The sequence below is a fragment of the Phocoena phocoena genome, chromosome 15 (genome assembly GCF_963924675.1).
Source record: "Phocoena phocoena chromosome 15, mPhoPho1.1, whole genome shotgun sequence".
NCBI lineage: Eukaryota > Metazoa > Chordata > Mammalia > Artiodactyla > Phocoenidae > Phocoena > Phocoena phocoena.
The window spans coordinates 7,343,701-7,361,217 of record NC_089233.1 but is presented as its reverse complement, the minus strand read 5'-3'; the positions used below and the strand labels follow the sequence as shown (position 1 = coordinate 7,361,217).

The following is a 17,517-nucleotide window of genomic DNA, read 5'->3' as shown; positions in this document are numbered from 1 at the left end:
CGCCTCCACCTCTCAGCCGCGCCGCGCCGCGCCCCGCCCCTCCCGCGCCCCGCCCCCGCCCCAGGCTTCTCTCGGCTCCGCCTCCCTACGGAGGGCGACTACTGCGCAGAGGCAGACGCCGCGCTCTTCCCCCTCGGGGCTCCCCGGATCCTCCGGATCACGGAGCACTTCTCCTAGAGCAGCCCCTGAGGAGGTACCTGTACCCACTTCTCCCATCTTAGGGTGCCGACCGAACCGCCACCCGGAAGTGCAAACGTCTCCGAGGTTCTTAGCGTCTTTTTTAGAACGCCTGCCGTTACTCTTTCATTCACCCCACGAACGATTCTTGGGTGTCTGACCTTTGGCAGAGAGATGAACAAGACACGGCCCCTGTCCACGTAAAGGATTGTAGGACTGGGTGATAAATGCTGTACCTCCTAGGGGCTGGAGGCGCGGGGGCCGGATAGAAGAAAGATGTCCCGGAGGGTAACGGCCCTGAGCCCGGCTGCTAGTTGCGGGCCACGTAGGGGCTCAGGTGTTTGGTGGATGGAGATCTCCGGTTGGAGAACATTCCGGGTGGAAGAAAGGTGGCCGTCCCACGAAAACTCTCCGTGTGCAGGGTGCGTGGGTGCCTGGAGATGAAGCTGGAGAGGTAAGCAGAGGCGATCCTGAAGGGCTTCGTATGCATAAGAAATTTAAACAATGTCCTGAGTAGTCTAGACGGTCGTTAAGTCTGATTTGCACTTTAAAATGCAGCTGGCAGCCAGGCTGGGTTGGAGGAGGAAAACACGTTTAGGCTGTTAGAGAACGGCGACAGAACGGAGGCAGAGGTGATCTGACGCCATGTATTTATTCGTTAGCTGTCTTTTCTCGTCCACTAAGATGTAACTTACATGGGGGAAGGACTATGTCTGTTTCGTTCATTTCTCTTACCCAGCACTTAGAAGGGTGCCTGGTACACAGTAGACCCTTAACAAATGTTGGTTGGATGGATGAATAAATCAATTTGCGGTTGATAGGACTTCCTAACTAATTAAATAGTAGATGAAAGTGGGAAGTAGAAGAGACAGATCACTGACGATTGGAAGAACACAAGTAGTGGAACCCTGTTCAGTGGGTGTTTGCTGAGAACTTCTCCTGGGCTGACCACCGACAAGATGCTGTAAGGCAGAAGTCCAGAACAAGCTCCAATTTCTGGTGTAGTCAAGGGAGGGAATCTGCCACCAAGTACCACTTCTAGGTTTTAGTTCCACCAACAAAAAATGTCCGTTTCTTTTCTGCCCACTCACAGGACTGAATTTGAGAAGTACATACTTTGTTTTGAGTATTATCGGCCACAGACCTAGAATCCAGATGACTATGACTTAAAGGCTGTTTATTATTATATTGATGTAACATAATATTGATGTGCCATCATTTAATAAAACCATTCCTTGGTGCTTTTTTTGTTTGTTTACCTTCGCAGATATGCAGGAATGAATATCTTTTTTTTTCAATAAATTTTCTTTATTCAGCATTACATTTTTTTAGATTTACCATGTTGACAAATGTGTCTGTACTTCATTCATTTTCAATGTTCTATATTCATTTCTATGTGTATATACCATAAAGTATTCATTCTTAAATTCATATAAAAGGTATTTGGGTTGTTTCCAGTTTGAGGGTTTTTTGCCCATGTGCAAGTTTCTCACTAATGAATAGCTGGCAGTGGAATTCCTAGATCAGAGGTATTCATATCATTTTTTTTTTTGAATTTTATTTTTTTATACAGCAGGTTCTTTTTTTTTTTTTTTTTTTTAATACGCGGGCCTCTCACTGCTGTGGCCTCTCCCGTTGCGGAGCACAGGCTCCGGACGCGCAGGCTCAGTGGCCATGGCTCACGGGCCCAGCCGCTCCACGGCATGTGGGATCTTCCTGGACCGGGGCACGAACCCGTGTCCCCTGCATCGGCAGGCGGACTCCCAACCACTGCGCCACCAGGGAAGCCCAGCAGGTTCTTATTAGTTACCTATTTTACACATATTAGTGTATACATGTCAATCCCAATCTCCCAATTCATCACACCACCACCCCCATCCCCCCACCACTTTCCCCCCTTGGTGTCCATACATTTGTTCTCTACATCTGTGTCTCTATTTCTGCCTTGCAAACAAGTTCATCTGTACCATTTTTCTAGATTCCACAGATATGCGTTAATATACGGTATTTTTCTCTTTCTGACTTACTTCACTCTGTATGACAGTCTCCAGGTCCATCCACGTCACTACAAATGACCCAATTTCGTTCCTTTTTATGGCTGAGTAATATTCTGTTGTATATATGAACCACATCTTCTTTAAGGAATGAATATCTTCATGTCTTTTCTTTCTTTCTTTCTTCTTTTTTTTTTGGCTTTTGTTGAATATTTTTTCCTCACAGGAGTAGATTACTAGTTAAATAATATTTTATCTTATAGCTCTTACTATATATTGCCTGATTCTCTTCCAAAAAGTTAATCATGGCAACAACGATATCCATTTATGCAACAGTTACAAATTGAGTATCTACTGGCGCTAGGCATTGAGCTCCAGGAGCATAAGATGAGCAAGATAGACAGACCCTGCCCTCCTGTCGCTTCCAGTCTAGTACAGGAGGGTGGCATTTATCAGCTCATCACACAATAATTAGAAACTAACACATAGTGTGAACTAAAAATACAGGCCGCTTGCCAAGAGGCAGAAACCAGTTTTACAACAATCTCAGCAGCACTGGTGGTGGTTTGGGGGGTTTTGTTGTCAATTTTACTACCGTATTTTACTAAAAAAAATGGTTTGTCAGGATTGTTTTGCCTGTTTTGAATTAATCTGAATTTTTCCTTCCTCATTCATCTACTGCTTAAGGGAAGTCCTCTACCATGCAAAACCAAAAAATTACAAATTTACACCTACATTTTTTAAAGATGAAAAACTAGAGAGTACTTACAAACTTGTCATATCCTTTCTTTCTATTTATTCTTTAACTGACTCTTCATCTCTGAAGCTGAAGCAGGACTCGGGTTTGAATCCCAGCTCCTCCACTTCTAGCTCTGTGACCTTGGGCAGATGACTTAAGCTTTTTGAGCCTGTTTCCTTGTGGGTCAAACGGAGCTCATACCTTCCTGGTATGATTTTGGACCACAGGTCATGTGTGAGCATTCCTTTATGGGGGAAGAGAAGAGACGAGAGCAGAATGAAGTCTCTGGCTCCTGGTGGATGTTATTACCATACCCAAACCAATACTTGTGTGGCTCACAAAAACACAGGGCAAACTAAGAAAGGAATGAGCGGGTTATCGTTTTATATTCTGAAAATGTAGGACTGGTAATGCTCTACCTCTCTACAGGAGACCTCACCTAGTCTGATGCCCGGGAAGGCCTTCCCTAAGAGCCTTAGCGCTTAGAACTGAGGGTCAGCAGGAGCTCACCAGGTCACTCAGGGCACAAACCTATCTGTCACCCTACCTCCCTCTCACACTTCCGATCCATCAGCAGACCCTGCTGACTCTCCCTTCTGACCACATACCCTGAACCCCTTTTCCCCCACGGCTGCTGCGGTAGACCATGTCACCACTGCCTCTTGCCTGGGCCACCACAGCAGCCACCAGAGGGATTCCTTTATGATGGATCATTTCACTGTGTTGCCCAAAACCCTCCAGTGTTTTCCCATCACTCATCAAATTAAATCCAGATTCCTTCCCAGAGTCTACAAGGCCCTACATGATCTGCCCCTGGCTACCTCTCTGCCCTCATTTTCTAAACAACTCGTGTGCGTTCCTTCCTTAAGGCTTTTGCACTTGCCCATTTGTCTGCTTGGAATGTTCTTCCGCCATTTACCTGCATGGCTCATTCACGCCCTTCAGTTCTCTGCCCAGGTGTCACCTCTCCAGGGTGGGCTTCTTAGAGCTCTCCTCCAATAGTAGCCTCTTCTCTCACAATCCCTTTCCCCTGCTTTATTTGTTTTCAGAGCATTTTCAACTCCTGCCATTATTGTGTTTTTAGTTATTTACTTGTTCAAGTATTTTTTCTGTTTTCCCCACTAAAATGCAAGTTCCATGAGAACAAGAACTTTATTCAGCACTGACCCCTAGCACTTAAACAGTGCCTGGCACATAGCAGGTGCTCAATGAGTATTTGTTGAATGAATTAAATCATGAATGAATGGATGAATGAACGAACCATATAAACAAAGGGGGAGGGGAAAGATGCTCCAGATAGAGGGGACTGCATGTGCAGAGGGCCTGTGGCCACTGGGGGTTTCAGAACTGAAAGAAGGCCTAACAGGGAGAGGCAGTGATGGAGAGATGAGGCAGAGAGGTAAGCACAGAGCAGACTAGAGAGGACCTTCTAGGCTTTGCTACAAGATTTTGGCCTTTATTCTAAGGACAATGAGAAGGCATTAAAGGGTTCCAGATAAATTGTTTTTATAAGGTCCCTCTGACTGCTGGGTGGTAAATTGACAGTAACGGGGCAAGAATGAATGCAGGGGACCAGTGAGCTGGCTGTCAGTGTCTCCCAAGGCAGAGATGACAATGGTTTGCATTTGGATGCTGCTTGAAGAAGATGGAGAAACATAATTTGGATGTAAAATTAACAGGCACTACTTCTTATCCCTGTGATCCAGGGTGGATGGCTATGCTAACTAGACCAGAGAAACACAAACTCAGACTTAGGATGTCTTCACTGGCACAGAATTGAGCCATGTGAGTAAGGCATTCCTTTTCCCCCCACAAATACACATTTAACAAACCCTGATGGAGCTTTTGCCACGTGCCAGGCCTGTGCCAAGAACTGCAACAGATACAAACATGGATAAGGGGCAGCAGGCCACCCGAAGGAAGTAACATCCTGATAGAAATAATGCCCTTTTGGCTTTCTTATATTCCCTGCCTTGCTAGTAGCTGCCCTTTGTGCTCGGTCCTGTTTTCACCCATCTGCTTCGTATTCTGTACATCTTTTTACCCTCTCTGCTTACCTCAAAGCCCAACCAAAATTAGAAGCTCAATACATCTTTGAATGAATGTGAATTTTTCTCCTTGACTCTTATGGAGCCAGTTCCCTAAACTAAGGTTTCTCTCAAAGTTTACTGAGCTCATATCACAATCATTTCAACCGTCCAAGCCAAATAGAGAAGAATAACTTGCCAACTTAACTCACAAGGCTATTATGAGGAAAGAAAAAAAAAAATCAAGGGGTCTTGCAAATGGGAAAAGTGTTTGGATGACAATCCCCTACACTTGCACTGCCGTCATTACTGTTGTCGGCTTTATTTCCTGTTTATTCAACGAATATTTCTGGAACGTTTACCTTGTGCTCGGAGCTGGAGATGCACGGATAAACAAGATACAGTCTCTGCTCTCATGGAACTTACATTCACATGTGTACTGGAGCACTGTGGGTCAAGGTAAAAAGAAATTTGAAAATCACTACCTACCCAGTCCCATCACTGTACAGAACACAGATGCCAGAGTGGCATGCAGCATTTCCCCTTTCCATGCTTTGTTGCTTCTCACTGCCAAGCTCCTTATCGTCCATGACCCCACATGGCAGGCCTTTCCCCCTTGGGTACACCCAGAGGATGCTTTATTAAATAATATTTAGAAGACTGGACCCTCTCTGCAAGCAGTGGCAACTGCTTTTCTTTAAATTCCCATTGATAGTATCCCCCATTATTATGTATTCCAGTCCTGGGTGTATGGTTAAAATATCAGTTTTCTTTCCTCTTGCATTATACGAGTCAGCCGGGGCCCTGGAAACCCTGGTACTAGTTATGATTTTCTTGCAGGCACTGAAAAATCACGTAGCCTCTAGGGTCCTAGATATCTGGGAGGGGAGAACGGGGGGCGGGGAGCGAGGGAGGGTTATACTGGTTCCTAAAATTATGTGATTCATGCCCAGTTCCCCACCTTCTCTTTTCGCTGTTTTCAGTCTGGGGACTAACCACCAAGACACAGTCTCAGAGTTTAGTGAGGCAGCCTCCGTACACGGAGGCACTCGCAGGGTACCCGGGAAGACGGGCTTGAAGACTGGTCTGGAACCGCGCGCGGCCTGCGAGCCGTGGGCGAACGAGAAGGGCCTGTTGGAGCATGCGCATCAGTGATCCCCGCCGCTCCGCGGCGGCGGCGGGAGGGACGGGGTGGGGGTGGGCTCGCGGGGGCTACGTAAAGCGATTGGCTCTGCGCAGCGGAGGGCGATCCCGCTTCCGCCGGGCGCCGGAAGTGACTCTCCGCCCCGGTCAGTGGGCCATGGAGAAGGTGGCACAGTAGCGTCTGAGTTGTGAGCATTGCGGGGCCGGCGGCCATGGAGGCCGTGCTGAACGAGTTGGTGTCTGTGGAGGACCTACTGGTGAGGCCCGGCCCTGAGGGAGGGAAAAGGAAGATTCGGAAGGGCGGGCCCTGAGGAGAGCCCGGGTAGGGGCCAAACCCTCTTCCCAGCATCAGCTTTGCCTAGGGAAGTCGAACTACGGCTCCCGGCAGCCCCTGCAGCGTCCGGCTCCTGCCCAGAGGTTCCACTTTGCCCCAAAGGCTAATGGGAGATGTAGTTTCCTGCGCCACCACGCCTCAACCTGGGGGCCTGGAGTTTGACGGGTGCTGAGTGCATGCAGGAGCTAGGAGGTCAGGGTGCGGGCACCCGATTTTGAGTGCTCCTAAAGTGGCAGGGGGAACACAGTGACCACCTTAAACTTTCATATATTAGTCGCAATCCGGCACGGTGCTAATGACCTTTCAGGGGAAATCTCAATCTTTGTAGCTCTAGTAGGAGGTAGGCACTATTTTCCCGTTTGTCAGATAAGAAAGGGTCCAGACCGGCAGGGTGGGGATGGGAGAAGCAGTCTCCGACGAGGGACCGCGTGGGTTGTTGTTGTGCAGTTCTGACAGCGTGTTTACTGTTCAGCCTTTCGGGGTCAGCTGCTCCGGGAGCGGTGCCTGGAGCCGCCAGCAGGTGGCATCTCCAGTCGGTACCACTAGGGGGAGGGAAGCAGAAGGGGGCCAAGACAGCCCGCCACTAAAAAGCAGAATGCCTGGGTCCCAGCGATGGAGATGGCAGAACCTGGGGTACCAGACCCCAAGACCCGCAAGGGGAATGTGGCAGAGGGGAAGATGCAGAGTAACGGGGAAAGGGACACCCAGGTCCTGCTACAGTATGGCTTGCTCCCTTCACCTCTAAATGACTCCTCTCCTCTCCTATGGCAGAAGTTTGAAAGGAAATTTCAGTCTGAGAAGGCAGCAGGCTCAGTGTCCAAGAGCACGCAGTTTGAATATGCCTGGTGCCTGGTGCGAAGCAAATACAACGATGACATCCGTAAAGGCCTTGCTCTGCTGGAGGGTGAGGTGCTAGGCTGGCTCCCCAGCTCTCCCCTTCCCAACTGCCATCGTCCTCAACCAGTGTTGGCCTGGCTCACTCCCTCCATCTCAAGTTCGGGGATCCTTTTTCAACATGGGACCTCTAGTGCAGTCACCTCACAGTTATTTACCAGTAAACACACTGCAATAAGGGCTATACTTAGCCTGACTTCCACTGTACTTTTGGCTTGCCACCTCATCGATGGTGGTTTTGCCAGACAGAGTCATAGCATGACCGTCCCCACTGGACTTTGGTGATCTGGTAGTCTAGACATAAGGAAAGTGACTTGTCTCGGGTCACACAGCTGGTTGATCTATGGCTGAATTGGGACTAGAAGCTCCTGCTTGTGTGTCCCAGTCCCATGCTCTTTGCCCCCCACCACCACCGTGTTGCTTATCTAGCAGCTGTTGTTGAAAACCTTTTGGGGGGTGGGTGGGTGTGGAAGAAGTACAGAAGACGGTTCCCAAGACCTGTGAGCACATGGTGCTTTTATGATCAGAATCCTATTTCCTGCTGGTTTTGGATGGGTCACCATTTTTCAGAGGCCACAATACTTGACCTTTAAATTTCTCTGTACCCCCTTTCTCTTGGTCAAGTAATGGTGTATAAGCAATCACTGTACTAGCCAAGGATGCCTGTTGTAAATCCATAAAAGTAAGACTCTTCCTTAATGCAAATCATCTCCGCCTCCATTTGTCTATTTCTCAGGTTTCCTCTACAGCAGGGCACAGCTGTAGAATTGGTCTCTAAACATTGCCAGTCTAGTTGAGGAGACAGTACAGACACTTGGGAAGATGTGTAAACACCTGCAAAACCACTTAGCAGCAATTCTAATGCAGAGTACAAGTGAACACATGAGCCTCTGGGAAGTCACTGAACTAAGAGTCAGGTGGGGTCTTTCAGGGAGGGGTGACTGAAGGTGAGTTTGGAGCTGTTTTTTTAAAGGGGGAAGGAGTGCAAACTGATTTTGAACACAATTCAAGCTGCTGTAGTTAAAATACACAGCAGATGCCACAGCTGAGTAGAGATGCCTTTTGACTTCTCCGGTGCCTTGATTTCCTTTCAGTTCACTTGGATGAACCAAAGTTGACTGTAGTGTTGATACCGGGGTGTGGATCACTGGGGCATTGGGGCGGCTGGGGTTCATGCTGCCCCAGAGCTCTGGCTGGGAAGCCCGGAGTGACCGGAGCCGAAATGGAGGCTCAGGACAGTGACTTTCTCCCAGGATCTTATAGGTGTTCAGGGAGTGGAGGGGGTCTCTGGGACACAGGCACTAGGAAGGGAGAGAAGGGGTTTTTACCCTCTTCCCTCCCCCCTCCCTAGAGCTGCTGCCCAAAGGGAGCAAAGAGGAGCAGCGGGATTATGTCTTCTACCTGGCTGTGGGCAACTACCGGCTCAAGGTAAGGCGGAGAGCTCCTTCAGCCCCTCCACCCCGCCTGGGTGGCCGAGCTCCCTCTCATCTCTCTCTCCCCCGTCACAGAGGTGCAGGGTGATAGCAGGACGCTGAGGGAAGGTGAGAGACAGAGGATCCGGTGCCGAGGGTGTGGGGAGCAGTGTGACGTCAGCAGTGGGGTGCAGCCCCAAGCCTTGGGCTGTTATCTCCCTTGGCTTATCAACCCCACACAGTTGGGGTAGTTTGTGGACTCTACTCCACTGGGTGGGGCTGGAGGGAGGGAGGGGGTGGAGGTAGAGGGAAGAGCCCTGGGGCCAGCAGAGGAAAGGCCCTTCTGATGGGTAGGAGGAGGGATAGAATTCTGAGGGGTGTGTGTCATTCTCCCTGAGTGTAGGAATATGAAAAAGCCCTGAAGTATGTACGAGGGCTGCTGCAGACAGAGCCGCAGAACAACCAGGCCAAGGAGCTGGAACAGCTCATCGACAAGGCCATGAAGAAAGGTGAAGGCCGTCCTCTCTGCCCTTCTCCCTCCGTCTCCGTCCACCCCCACCCTCGTGTCTCCCTGGCCCCCAGCATCCCCAGACGCCTCTCAACTCTGTTAAGTCCTCCTCCTTCCCTCGTGCCTGGTGCCTTCCAAGCAGTTCCTCTCCAAACCCCCTTCTTTCTCCATCCCTCAGGGGTCCCTCACCCCATGACTCCAGATACAGAGGCACATCCTCTCTTGAGGAGCGGCGGGCAGCAAGATGGTGGCTGAGGTCCCTGCAGGGACTAGGTTTTTGGACTCGTGACGGTCTCCCTTTTCCTCTCCCCAGATGGTCTAGTGGGCATGGCCATTGTTGGAGGCATGGCTCTGGGCGTGGCGGGACTGGCTGGACTCATCGGACTTGCTGTATCCAAGTCCAAATCCTGAACAAGACGGCGTCTGTGCCTCTGCCTGGGGACAGACACGTGGAGCCCATGGAGGACACTGGAAGAGAGGCCCACCTATCTTCACCGTCCCTTTCTTCTGCACCTGTCACTCTCCTCTGTGACCTTCAACCTCCTCTCCCCTGGGACCTGTCCCCTAGCCCCAAATCATGTGTTTTGGGATGAGTGTAAATAAAATTGGGCTTTGGCTTGGGAACCTCTGTGTCTGTGTTGAGGAAGGGGCAGGTTCTGTTGGGCCCAGGGGTGGGGGTCATGCATGGGCCTTCCCTGCTCTGTGCCCTCCTACTCCTGCCCCCCAGGCTGGTGTGGGGTTCTCCTTTGTCCGCTGAGCTGCCCAGACCCTACACGCTTCCTCTCCGCGCCCCGCACCCCGCCCAGCCTAGCCCAGCCGCGTCCTTGGGCAGCGGCAGGCGGCATAGGGGCGTGCCCTTTGCCCGGATGTAGAATCCTGAGAAAAAGCAGTGACCAGAGGCGGAAAGGGCAGAGCTGAAGGGACACCATCTCCTCTGACCCACTCAGCTGCCTCTCAGCGTGTGGAGTTTTCCACACCAGGGGGGCCCCCACTCAGTTTCCTCCAAAACCTCCACCCTTCCCTCCCTTTGTCTTCCTGCGCCCTCCCCTTCCTCCCCCCCCCCCCATCCCACTCCTTAGAGGAGAGGGGCCACTGGTTGGGGGAAGGAAATGGGCATTTGGCGTGGAGTCGGCAGAGGTCTTGGGAGAGGTCAGGAACCCAGGACATCCCAGTTGCAGAAGGAAGGTTGGGACCCAGTCCCCACCCAGCCTGCTTTGCCCAACACCCGGCCGGTGCCAGGCTCGGCACGGGCCTGCCTTGCTTCACTGCATACTTCTCATTCCTCAGCCCAGCTTGGGGGGACTGGGGCGGAGGCGCCTGGGGGAGCACAGAGGAGCCTGACGTGGGGAGGAGGGGATGGGGGGCTACACCTCAGCGCAGTGATGCCCATGTGACCGCCTGGGTGTAGGACGGGCCCCTTGGACTGAGCCCCAGCCTCACCTGCCGGAAGAGAACCAGAGCTGCCCCAGCCGTGGCCTTGGGGCGGGAACTGAGACCCTCTGTGCCGGGACAGGTGCTCAGCCGCGGTTTGGGGTGGGGACCCAGAGGTTTCTAATCTCTCATAATTAATAGAGCTGGTGACAGTTCTGATAACTCTGCCTTTTAGTTTATCAGAGGATCACGTCCTGGGCTTGTGATTTATCCCCCTTGAGGCCCCTTAGCAGCAAGGTCAAGCTTTTTGCCGAGAGTCAAAGGTCGTCCCAACGAGGGGGGACTTCAAGTTCAGGAAGTTGAGGTTTGGGGGAAAGCAACCTCCTTTGGCCTCACCCCGGCCCTTGGGCGCCCAGACCCAGGGCATTCACCAAGTATGGAGTATCGAGCAATTCATACCTGCGGGGAGCTTTGATCTGTAGTCACAATTCTTATGAAGTGAGGAGTAGTGGTTCTAGTTCACAGAATCGGAAACAAGCTCAGGGGGCTCAGACTTCATGCCCACATCCCTTTGGTAAATGATGGGACCTGGTTTGAATCCAGGTTGGCTGGATTCCAGAGCCATGGGTTTCTCCCAGATTCCCCATTCCCTTTTTCAACCTTCATCTTCCTTGGAGACTCAATGCCTCAAGCCCTAGCTCTTTGAGTTTCTTGAATTGTTCTCACCAACATTGAGAGAGGGTGGCTCCGCTCCCTTGGCCCTTCCCCACTGAAAGGTGCAGGGGACCTGCCTGTGGTCAGTCTCCGTCTCTGTCTCTTGTCCCTCTTACTCCATTCTCTGGCCCCTGATTAAAGCTGAGTCAGAAGCGGATGCTTCCCCTCGGCTCCCAGTGCCTCCCGTGGGAACCCTTCCTTGGCGGCATCCGTTAGTCCCTCCCCGGTAAGTCCTCTCCCCACACCCTCGCGGGGCGGGGAGCCCAGGGCAGCCCAGAGACGAGGGGGTGGGGTGGACTTTTGGCCCGTTTCGTTTATTCCGTCCATCTCCTCTTCAACAGCTGCCGTGCACTCTTGTCTCACTCCTCTGACCGACCTGCAGGGAAGCAGAGAGACCCGGAGAGAGGGAAGAGACCAACCAGAGACAGACCTGGGCCAAGGAAGAGGCAGAGGCTGCAGCCTGCCTCCCTCTCTCTCCCCAGCCTGCCTTAACCGCAGTCCTTAGCCAAAGCCCCTTCAAGTTCCCCTGGGGCTCAGCCCCTCCCCTTCTCTGGGGCCCCAGGCTCTCCCCGGGGCCTGTGTCCCACCATGTCGGTGGTTGTGGAGATCTTCGGCTTCTTCATCGCAGCCCTGGGGCTGCTGATGCTAGGGGTGACCCTGACACACAGCAGCTGGCGAGTGTCCACCGTGCACGGGAACGTCATCACCACCAGCACCATCTTCGAGAACCTCTGGTATAGCTGTGCCACTGACTCCCTTGGAGTCTACAACTGCTGGGAGTTCCCGTCCATGCTGGCCCTCTCTGGTACGGGGTGGGGAGAGCTGAGGGGAGCAGAGGGAGGCGGGAGGTTGGAGAGACCCCGGCAAGGGTGGGTGCTGCCTGCGGTCTGACCTTGGGCGCCATACAGATACGGGAGGCCCAATCCAGCTGGGAGACCTGGGTTCCTGAAGCCGGGAGTGCTGGGGGCAGCCCTCTGGAACTGCGGTGGAGGCCTCACCACACGTGGCCCCCTGCTCTGACTTGACCCTCTGTCTTTGTGGCTACAAGTGCAGGCACTGGGGCCAGAGTGCCGGCTTCAGCACCTGCCTTTGACTAGCTCTGTGCCCCGGGCAGGTGACAAAATGAGCTGCATTTGACCCATCTGTAAGATTACGGTCATAATGGCACTGGTTCACCGGGTGGTCGTGAGGATTATATGAGATAAAATGTGCAAAATGTTAATGTGATGTGAGCATCTATATTCGCTCAATCAAATTCAGCATTTTAGTTTCAGGGTGGGAGTGCTAGGGCTTGTGGGGTGAAGAGGAAACCTCATCTTGGATTCTTGGGGGTTGAGATACTTAAAAGTCTCAGTAGCTTCGCCAGGCTTCCACTGGAGCATTGGTCTCACCGCCACGGGGAGTTCTAAAGGACTGTTTTAAAGGGAGTCCTCTTGCACATCTCAGTGTCCACTGGAAGCAGGGGTGTGTGTGTGTCTGTGTTTGGGGTTCTCGGGTCAACGTACTTTTTTAAGGTTCTTGGCGGGCTGGAGCCTACAGCTCTTTTGGCCCAGAAAGTTTCTCCCTGGTGGCTGAAGCATCGTCCTGCTCCCTGCTCACCTATGAGTAGCATCCCCGTTGTTCCCCAGGAGAGTCCTTCAGTCGGCCCCTTGCCAGGCCAAGAGGGGATGACAAGAAACCCTATGCAGTGCAGCTCCCATGCCCTCACTGGGTGCTCACGGAGCCGTCATGCTCTTCCAGGCCCCCTGCTGCAGGGGCCAGGTGGTAGGGGAAAGAGCCAAGGTCAGCATGCCACGAAATCGCCCCCGTGTATGTCAAAGATGCTCTGAGCCGTTAGGGAGTCCAGGTGGGTCTCTCGTGCCCCCACTATTCTCAGAATCTCCTGAGGCAGCTGCAGGGGCTTCATGCTCTCATCCCATCCAGGATGCTCACCCCCCACCCCGTGAAAAAAGCCCTCTGTAAAAGTTGAGTACAGTCTGGGCCAGACACCCAGAAGGCTGGGTGGCCAGGACGGACATTGGCGGCAGCCACTCAGCAGCCCTGGCCACCCCCTGACTTACCCCTCAACCACACCATGGCGTAAGGAGGGGCCCCAACTTGGACTGCTGCTTGAAACCTCTCGTGAGCGTGCACGAGAGACAATGAAAGACAGGGGTGCGAGGGTGTGCTGAGGGGGAGAGCAGAGCACAGCTGCACAGGTTGAGGTTCCAGGCATCGTGCTGCATGCTTCACATGCACCGTTTCAGTGCTGATAACAGCCCCGCTGCTGGCGGTGTTAGTAACCTCATCTTCCAGAAGCTGGAAGACTGCAAGGTGGCCTGCCCAGAGCCACACAGGTGGTAGGGGGGCTGGAATCCAGACTTGTGTGTATCACAAACCCGCTGATACTTCCTTCCCAGGCTGGTTCTGGTCCTGGGAAGGTTCCTATCAGTTATTCACCTCGCAGCCACCCAGCCCATGCTTATGGGCCCTTCAATAATCTCTCTTTGTCTACGAGAGCTACCTGAGGATCCGGAGCTGGTCTGCCCCAGGTGGGGATGGCTGGATGGATGGATGGGGAGAGGGTGGGAACTCCGGAAGGAGTGGCTGGGAATAAGAAAATGCTCCCAGAGAACTTTGTCGCTCTTCCCTGCTCCCCAACTCTGGGCCACTTCACATCCTCCTGGCAGGGACTCAGCCTTTCCCCTTCAACACAGGTGGCACTGCCCCACCCGGTAAAGGGGTGCAAGGTCCTTGGGAGTGCTTGGCAACTATCAAAGACAGAGAAGGAGGAAGGGGGGCCAGAAAGGGAGCAGCCTTTTCCTTCGAGTTTGAGAAAGGGGAAACAGGCACTGAAAGCATGTGCGCTAGACTGACCTGGATTGGTCCTAGGCCCAGGTATCCTACCTTCCAGATAAGAAACTGCCCTTTACCCAGTGACCCATAGGTCACTGCTGCCCCCTATCGGTCACTCCAGGAAGAGGCTCAGTTCAGGATGTCGGGCACTGCGCTGGGCACTAAATGGGACCTAGTAGATGTGGGGAAAGGGAGGGGGTGCTTGGGTGCAGTGTCTGTAATACCCAGCAGAGCACGGCGGTTCTCAACCAGGGGTGATTTTTTGACGATGTCTAAACATTTTGATTGTCCTGTTTGGGGGGATTGCTACTGGTGTCTAGTGGGCAGAGGCCAAGGATGCTGCGAAACATCCTACAATGCAGAGAATGCCCCCCAGAACAAAGCATTGTCTGGCCCAAGTGTCAGTGGCGCCAAGGAGAAGCCCTGTAATGGAGGTAGAGGCAAAGTGCGCCTGTGCAGGCGGGAGGGTCAGGCGGTGCTGAGCCTCGTTGGCACTGAGGTGAGCTCCTGGGATGGAGGGGCGTGTGACCCCTTGGCCTGACCCCTTAGTCTGGATGGGGCCTGAAGGACAGGGAGAGGACTTGAGGGCTTTTAGGGACTGAGGCCTGAGCAGGTTGTATAAGGGGCTGCCTGTCGTAGCCAGGAGAGCAGATGGAGGGGAAGGGGCCGGCTCCGGGACCCATGGCTGTGTCCCACCTCCCCAGGGTACATCCAGGCCTGCCGGGCGCTCATGATCACCGCCATCGTCCTGGGCTTCCTGGGCCTCTTCCTAGGCATGGTGGGGCTGCACTGCACGAACATTGGGGGTCTGGAGCCCTCCAGGAAAACCAAGCTGGCGGCCACCGCAGGGGCCCTAAACATACTGGCTGGTAATTGGGGGCAAGTGATGGGGGGACACTGTGCCGTGGTGGGGGTGGGGTGGCCCGTGGCCCAGACTGCAGGGTTGCCTCACCTTCCCCTTTGCATTGACACCTGCCCTCTCTCCCAGCTCACCCCACTCTCACCCATACTCACCAGATCCCTTGGTTACAAATCAGTCCATCAGCAATGTTTCTTGAGCCCGCACTAGGAGCCAGGCAGTGGGAGGGACTCCAAAGGTGAGAGTTTCTGCCCTCCAGAGCTTACAGCCTAGATGGGAAGACCAGAGTTAAGACATGCCTGTGAGCACGCGCGCGCACACACACACACACACACACACACACACACACACACACGCTGTACACAATAACAGTACCATGTGACTCACCATCCCTTTTCAATTTGCAAAACATTTCCGCACACATCACCTCACAACAAGCCTGTGAGGCAGGGCAGGTCTTGTCCTGTTCTCCAGATGTGGAAACAGGCTCAGAAAGGCCAGGTGGCTCGCTGGAAGACAAGCCCCAGGGGGCGGCCAGGCTGGACCTCTAGTCCGGGGGCCTGGCTGGCTTCAGGCCTTCATGCACCGAGCGGTGAACACCTGGCACAGCGCTGAGGGCTCTAGGAGGCCAAGGAAAGGGGGGTCAGGGCAGGCAGGGCTGATGGGGAAGACTGCTTGGGCTTTTGAGGATGGGGAGGACTTGGATAAGCAGATTCCCAGCGAGGAAACTGTGGTCCAGGCGCTAGAGGTAGGAATGCCAGGGCAGGTCGGGGATAAACAGGGGGAAGAGGGGCTGAGAAGCAGAGTGGAGACCACAGGAGAGGTGGGCTGCGGTAGGATCCTGGGGGCTGGATCGAGCAGCCTGCAGTTGACGTAGGAAACATAGGAAACAGAAGAGTCATGAGCTGGAGAGGGGAAACGAAAGGGATCCAGTGAAACTTGCTCTTGGACTTGAGGCCCACGTCCTGCTCTCCGGGCCGCCCTTCCTCCGCAGGGCCTAGTGCGGTTCTCCTCTCCCTCCCCCAGGTGTCTGTGGGATTGTGAACATCTCCTGGTACGCCTTCAACATCACCCGGGACTTCTTCGACCCCTTGTACCCCGGAACCAAGTAAGTGTGGGAGCCCCACTCACGGGGGTAGTGGGTGGGCCTCTGCCCCACCCTGAGCTAGCACCACCTTCTCATCGTCCTTGTCCCCAGGTACGAGCTGGGCCCCGCCCTCTACCTGGGCTGGAGCGCCTCCCTGCTCGCCATCCTGGGTGGCATCTGCCTCTTCTCCAACTGCTGCGGCTCTCGGAACCAGGACCACGGCGCCAGGTAAGGGAGGGCGTGCCGCGAGGGGCGGGGCGCGGGGCGAGGGCTGCATCTCCCTCTGACCCGGGTTCTCTCCCCTGCCAGCATCCGGCTTCCGTACAAGGCCCCGGCAATGCCCGCCAAAAGCCTCGCTGCCCGCCTGCCCACCTCGGCCTCGGATGAAGAAGGCGACAGCAGCTTTGGCAAGTACGGGAAAAACGCTTACGTTTAGGTGGCCTGGCCTGTGGACCCCATTCCCTTCCCACTGCCCCCAGTGGAGAGGGGTCCCTGTAAACCCGGGGCTGCAGGCGCAGGCCCCTGCTCGCGGTAACAAGCTCAGGGCCAAGCCACGCTTCAGGCTCCGCCCCGTGCCCGGAAGCCGCGCCCAGCTCTGACCTCAGGCCCCGCCTTCCCTGTCGGAGCTCCGCCCTGGTCACGCCTCTTTCGTCTGGCCCCCTGGATCCTCTCAGGCCAAGAACAAGCTTCCTGAGAACTCACCTCTGGCCCCTGAGGCTGGACCCCTCTTAACCTTCTGAGTCTGGGTTCTGGGCCGTTAAGGGGGCGGAGGCGTCCCCGAGTGTCTGTGGTCTGTATAAATACTTGCATAAATAAATTTGTTTTGCGAACTGTTCAGGGGTTGAAGGTGTCATGAGGCAGCTGGCCCAGCAAGGGACCCTGGCTGCCGCCTCATTTCCTGGACCCCAGGCTGTCACCTGTTCTCCTCTCCATCGCCTTTGGACTGTCCCATCCAGCAGAAGAGGAGAGGAATGGCAGGTGATTTCTAGATTGTGGCACTGTTAAAACTACCGATCAGGGCCATCAAGGAGCAGATAAGGAATATCCAGCTCTAGGAACTGGAAGAGCAGAGATACCCTCTGGCCAGACTGATAACAGATCAATCCTTTTACTCTGGACCTTTCTCACAGCTGTACAAGGAGACAGTTGGTCTAGAGCAGAGTTTCTTTACCTGGGCCTGAGAGTGGATATCAGAAACTGACAAGCCCTTTGAAACTGTGTCAAATCAACCAGGCCTGGTGCAAGTACAGTTTTCTGGGGACGGTTCAATAACTTCCAGAGGGACTTCCCTGGTGGCGCAGTTAAGAATCTGCCTGCTAATGCAGGGGACACGGGTTCAAGCCACGGTCCGGGAAGATCCCACATGCCGCGGAGCAGCTAAGCCTGTGCGCCACAACTACTGAGCCTGCGCTCTACAGCCCAC

At 53.8% G+C, this 17,517-nt stretch overlaps 2 protein-coding genes across 2 annotated transcripts; both read left to right on the top strand.

The window, feature by feature from the left end:
* The first annotated feature begins 6,214 nt into the window (after positions 1-6,214).
* On the top strand, positions 6,215-9,852 carry FIS1 (fission, mitochondrial 1). Its single transcript, XM_065893115.1, has 5 exons — positions 6,215-6,337; positions 7,186-7,318; positions 8,660-8,736; positions 9,124-9,229; positions 9,542-9,852. The coding sequence occupies exons 1-5, from the start codon at positions 6,293-6,295 to the stop codon at positions 9,637-9,639; spliced, it is 459 nt and encodes a 152-aa protein (XP_065749187.1). The 5' UTR covers positions 6,215-6,292; the 3' UTR covers positions 9,640-9,852.
* A 1,787-nt stretch (positions 9,853-11,639) lies between these two features.
* Positions 11,640-16,929, top strand: CLDN15 (claudin 15). The gene is made up of 5 exons (XM_065892528.1): positions 11,640-12,118; positions 14,853-15,017; positions 16,034-16,115; positions 16,206-16,322; positions 16,404-16,929. The coding sequence occupies exons 1-5, from the start codon at positions 11,902-11,904 to the stop codon at positions 16,528-16,530; spliced, it is 708 nt and encodes a 235-aa protein (XP_065748600.1). The 5' UTR covers positions 11,640-11,901; the 3' UTR covers positions 16,531-16,929.
* The last annotated feature ends 588 nt before the right edge of the window (positions 16,930-17,517 follow it).